This window comes from Dipteris shenzhenensis, chromosome 29 (genome assembly GCF_047967505.1).
Source record: "Dipteris shenzhenensis isolate YYH24624 ecotype China chromosome 29, Dip_SZ_1.0, whole genome shotgun sequence".
NCBI lineage: Eukaryota > Viridiplantae > Streptophyta > Polypodiopsida > Gleicheniales > Dipteridaceae > Dipteris > Dipteris shenzhenensis.
This window is the reverse complement of record NC_141624.1, coordinates 10,575,942-10,581,228: the sequence shown is the minus strand read 5'-3', so window position 1 is coordinate 10,581,228 and position 5,287 is coordinate 10,575,942. Positions and strand designations below refer to the sequence as shown.

Genomic DNA, 5,287 nt, shown 5'->3' with positions numbered 1-5,287 from the left:
GAAGAAAAGTACTTACAATCAAGCAAATGAGTTATAATGATTTGTTACAAATGTCTAAGAATCACTTGAAGAAGTTGGCCAAGCACAACTTCATATACAAGTGGCAAAGTGAATAATTTAGAGAGTGTGTGCAAAGGTTTCCTCAAAATGTAGTTGTGTCTCTATGGAATTTGTTGAAAATTACTCATTCAAGGAACAAAATGAGATACAGTCTATGCATTGGCATTCAAACCAATGCACTATACTTGTTCAAATAACATATGCTTGGATAGGAGGTGAGATACAAAAAAATATCCATTTCTACATATCTGATGATAAGGTGCATGACACTCTATTTGTTCATCATTGTTTTAATAGTGGATTTAAGATCTTGATCAAGTACATAACAACTGTAGCACAATTGAACTTTGGTGTAAAATCATAATCTCAAGCCTTTGTTTCCTTTGGGAAAATGTAGATGGGACAATCATCCATAGGCTTTGGTCGTGGCAAATAGGATACGGGAGCATTTGGATTAATAAGTTCCCATCTGCAACACAAAGAGAACATAAAGTTTGTGCATGAGAAGTTATGTCTTAAATCCAAAGGTAAAATTATAGAGTACTGAAGTATTGAAAGATAGAGAAGAAAGGGCATTTCATTTTTATTACTAAAATTAAAAGGTGCCTTATATTATATGTAACATCTCATGGTCAGTTGACATTCTCAAGAAAACTATACGGGCTTGAGGTTTTGTTTAGTGGCCCCTAAAGTTTTTGGGTTCATAGGAAAGTACATAGGAACATACTTATAATGTAGAACGAAATTGTGAACCAAAACTGACAGCTCAAGTTTCGCCAAGTCCATCCCAATGCACGACCTTCCACCCAAACCAAAGGGAGCGTACGTGCCCGCCTTGAGCTTTAAATTCTGAAAACAACAAAAGGGTTTAATCTGAGCTGCTTTCAGCGTCTTACCTTACTTGCAGTGTGACAGTCATAATATCATCACTAACCTCCCATCGTTCAGGCTTGAAGGTGTAAGGATCTGGAAAGAATTCTTCGTTGAGATGAATCGCTCTGAACCAAAGAGCTACATTCCAGTTCTTGGGCAGCGTAAAACCTGATGTGTGCACAGAACGGGGATCGTATATCCCAATTAAGCTCATCTCTAGTATCATGACATCGACAATTGCAGAAGATAAGAAGTCTATGTAATGAATTAGCAACGGCCTTCGTCTGATTTTGGAAACAAAGACAATAGGAATCAGCAGGACACAGAGAACCCGACATAATCGTTACCATTGATCTCCGTGTTATTTATCACTTTCCGAAACGTGAACGGAGATATATTTACGATCCTCAGCGTTTCATCGATGATCTGGAAAAAGGGAAAACAATTATTGTAAGGAACATTCACGCTCATGCAAAATGCAACGTGGAGCTGGATCTGATGTCCAAAGTTGAGCTTTATTGGTTGTTCTATGATAGGCCACAAAGCTCGACAATGTGGAAAACAATATACCGAGTTCAAGTAAGTCATTCCTCTGTAATCTGCAACGGACAACCCTTCTGATGTGTCTTTCTGAGCCAGTAACCGTGCCTGCTCATCCTGTTCAATTGGGCAACAAAATTTACTTACCGCAGGAAGTTCGAACGGAACATTAAGAGTATATGCGAGACGGTGATCCTGACCTTTAGTTTCTGCAGTTTATCTGGGCTTTTAGAGAGAAAGATAATGATCCACATTGCAGTGTGGGCGGAGGATTCATGGCCTGCTAGCAGAAAGGTCACCACAATGTCCACGATCTCTTCCGAGGAAAGCTTCTCTCCTCTTTCGTCAGTCATGGTCATCAACGATTCCAGAACATCTCCATATACAGCATCAGGATGAGCAGCGAATCTAGTCTCGATGTAACCTCGTATCCGTTTGGCAATTTTCTTACGGGCCTAATATAAGGGACGTTCAAGTGATAATCATTGCGCAGACAGTTGGAAGAAAGAAATCATAGAATGCAAGGAAAATCATTTCGGTTACCTTGAGAGCATGGTGGTACGCAAATCCTGGAAGATTAAACGGCAAAGATCGGAGTCCTGCATTCAAAAGTTGAAATTCATCGCAGAATTCCCTGGCTTCTGTGCTTTTTAGTGTGCTTACAATCATGCCCGCAATCATTTCAAATGTCAACTGCCCAGAGCCAAAAAAGATGTGTTACGACATACTGAAGTGCAACCGCCTAAAAGTGTAAAGAAAACAATCGACAGCGCCAGAAATCAACACTCGGGCTTGGTGAAAGACGACAGTCACGATTCCAGAGTTCCAGATTGCCCAGTGCCCAGCTGAGTTAAGCAACGAGGAACATGCTATGAATGGGAGATTGCAAATTTTGAATACAAAAACCTGACAGCAATAGTTCACATTATTCTACGAGTACAAGACGACCGTTGTATCGTATCTCACCCACAATAGCTCTTCGATGAGTTCAATTTTGCCCTTCTGTGCCCATTTCTCCAGACTTTGGAGTGTCAGTCTCTCGACGGATGTCACGACTTTCTTCAACGTTTGCGGTGAGCTTATTGACGAATGAGCCAAACGTCGGAGCCTCTTGTAATCGTCTCCCATCAGGGCCAAAAAGGATTTACCTCCTGCGAGGGTCGAAGTGGACTTCGGCCAGCCCGGTGCAAAATTCTCATCATTGAGAAGAATCGTCCTAAGTGCTTCAGGAGTTGTGGCCATGATCATGGGTTTTCCAAATAGATGAGTTTTGAACAGTCCTGCCGTCTTGCCGAACCTGCATTCGTTATCGAGTCCGATGATCAATATTCTAATTTCTTCCTCTCCTAGTGGGGTCCTTCCCAGCTTTCAACGACTGGGCTTCTCCCCAATCTTCTTTTTTTCCCGGTAGGCATAATACGTAGATTCCTTCAAACATCAGCTTTCTGTAATATTTCCGAAATAGTGCGTAGGTTCAAGTGTCTCCTTCGATCCCAAAATAGGAGATTAGCTTACACATCTCAACAACTATCTCAAAACCAGGCCCATAGTAATTTCTGTATACCCTTAGTTTCAATAAAGATCGTCGGAAATGCATATGGAATGCATTTCTAACGATCTTGATTCAATTACACTAGGGCTGCAACGAAGTAACGCTCTTGTATGTGCAAGCTATCACAGTAGGCACCGTTAATAGGACGCAGTCTCCCGGAATCCTATTTAATTTACGTTAATGAATCGGTTCATCAACCAATGAAGGGTTAGCTGCAAATCCAAGACAGTTCCTAACCTCTAACTAAAAGCCCCTCATGGCAGTACCGTGGCTCCGCGTGGATGATAGATGCAAGCTTTGCAAATGCGCAGGAGAGTCACTTCCCACCTTATTTGGGGATGCCTTTGTGTCCGGAATCTGTGGGGAATCTTGTGAGGGCGGTGTGCCAAAACCTTGGGCATGCAGTTCATTTCAAAAGGAGCAGCTATCTTTGGAGCGGACCTTGGTCCAGATAGAGTCACTCTGTGGGAGGTGATAAGATACGCCACACTTCACAAAATCTGGTCTGCCTCTTATGAGGCATCCGTTAGCAGTTCGGTTATCTTCTCTCTCAATTGTAAACAAGCAGTAGTTGACATAGGGATCCAAGTGAAATGGCTAGTGGTCAGTTGGCCCGAGGAGAGCCCTAGAGTCCGCCTCCTGAGTATTTTGAGCGAGATGTCTTTTGTCTTAGCCGTATGTAAGAAATTGTCTGAGCTGTATGTAAGATACTGTATTGTGGAATATATGAGAATACCTCTTTCAATTTTTTTAAAAAAAACTAAAAGCCCCTCAGAAAGCTCTGACACCGACGAATTAATCAATACAATCTAGGCAAACTCCAAATGCGCACAGGAACTGTCCAAATATACGTGGGCTAGCGCTAAAAGCTGGTCCCCTTACAACGGGTAAAAGACCAAATCCTGTAATTGGAGATTTCCGGGAGCCTGCTAACGTATAAATTCAACTCGACGGCAAGCGGCAACAATGTAGCGACTCCACTCACGTACGAGCAAGCCGTCCGATCGCGGATACGACACACAGCTCAGAAACGATCGCTGGGAAAAAAAAAAAGGCTGGAGACGGGACGGGGGGGGGGCGGGTACCAAGCGTTGCGGTTCTGCCAGAAGGCATCGGGGGAGTGTTTGAAGTCGCGGAAGAGCTGGAGGGTCTGGCCGAGGAGGGGGAGGCCGAGGGAGCCGGGGGGGAAGGGGGGGTGGCCGGGGGGGAGGCGAGGGAGGTAGAGGAGGGAGTTGAGGGAGAGGAGGAGGAGGAAGGAGGAGACGAGGGCGATGGCGAGGAGGGCGAGGAAGAGTGGGTCGAGGAGCACGAAGAGCGCCATAGCCAGCCAAACCCAACAGCGCGCAGCCGCAAGTGCCAAACAACAACAACAACTATGCATAACAACAAGAAGCACGTATTATATCGTTCACGTAGATTTGAATAATATCAGGATGGCACGTTTGTGAGGCGAGATCCAGGCCGGAAAGAAAGGTACTCCAGAGCACATGTTTTTTTATACCCCTTGGCATCTTTGCTTGTCCTCTTTTCCTAAACTTCCCTCAATCGTCGCATTTGGCCCCACGTACCTTATTAGTTTGGCACCATGGTTCCATCAGAGATGTTTTGCTAAACAAGATGAATTTCATTCATGTGGCCTACCAAGAGAGAGAAGAAGAAGGAGAAGAGAGAGAGAGAGAGAGAGAGAGAGAGAAATGGAAAGGAGAGAGGGAATGAATGCAATTCCAAAAAAAGGACACCCAAATTTGAAAGACATGCTCTAAAGTCAACACACCAACCAATCAAAGAATTTGCAAAAAAAAACATGTCTAGAAAATATATTTGGTTTCTAAAAGTTGAACCTTTACTAAGGCTACCTAAAGGCAGGCCAAAAACAAATCGAAACTGCTTCATGTAGTGGCGTAGTGTTCACCCCACAAACCTAGGTTTAATGTCAGGTAAATTATTCAATTTAGAAAAAAACCTTGAGAATTTGGGAGGGAAGGTTTTTGAATAGATGCTAAGAGAGTCTTAAGGTTTGGCTTATACCTATTCGTCAAAAAGTCATTATCTAGTGCCTATGAACACTGATTCTCATGGAGCAAAAGTAGAATCTACTAACTAGAGAACAAAAGAAAACCCATTCTTTAAAAATTCGTGACCAATTTTGTCCATCTCTCTTTACGCACACTCATACGGCACCCAACAAGGCATGTAGAGAGTCAATGGATGGTGCCCACCACATGTAAATCATCGTAAGTATTGTTCTGCCATGTGTATGTT

At 43.3% G+C, this 5,287-nt stretch overlaps 1 protein-coding gene across 1 annotated transcript; it reads right to left on the bottom strand.

The window, feature by feature from the left end:
- Positions 1 to 283: 283 nt before the first annotated feature.
- Positions 284 to 4,346, bottom strand: LOC147882426 (ent-kaurenoic acid oxidase 2-like). The gene is made up of 9 exons (XM_087400243.1): positions 4,111 to 4,346; positions 2,440 to 2,770; positions 2,017 to 2,166; positions 1,674 to 1,928; positions 1,504 to 1,590; positions 1,281 to 1,359; positions 995 to 1,101; positions 788 to 909; positions 284 to 529 (listed from the first exon to the last, which is right to left on the bottom strand). Exons 1-9 carry the CDS (start codon positions 4,344 to 4,346, stop codon positions 427 to 429), a joined length of 1,470 nt encoding a protein of 489 aa, XP_087256369.1. The 3' UTR covers positions 284 to 426.
- Between the last annotated feature and the right edge of the window lie 941 nt (positions 4,347 to 5,287).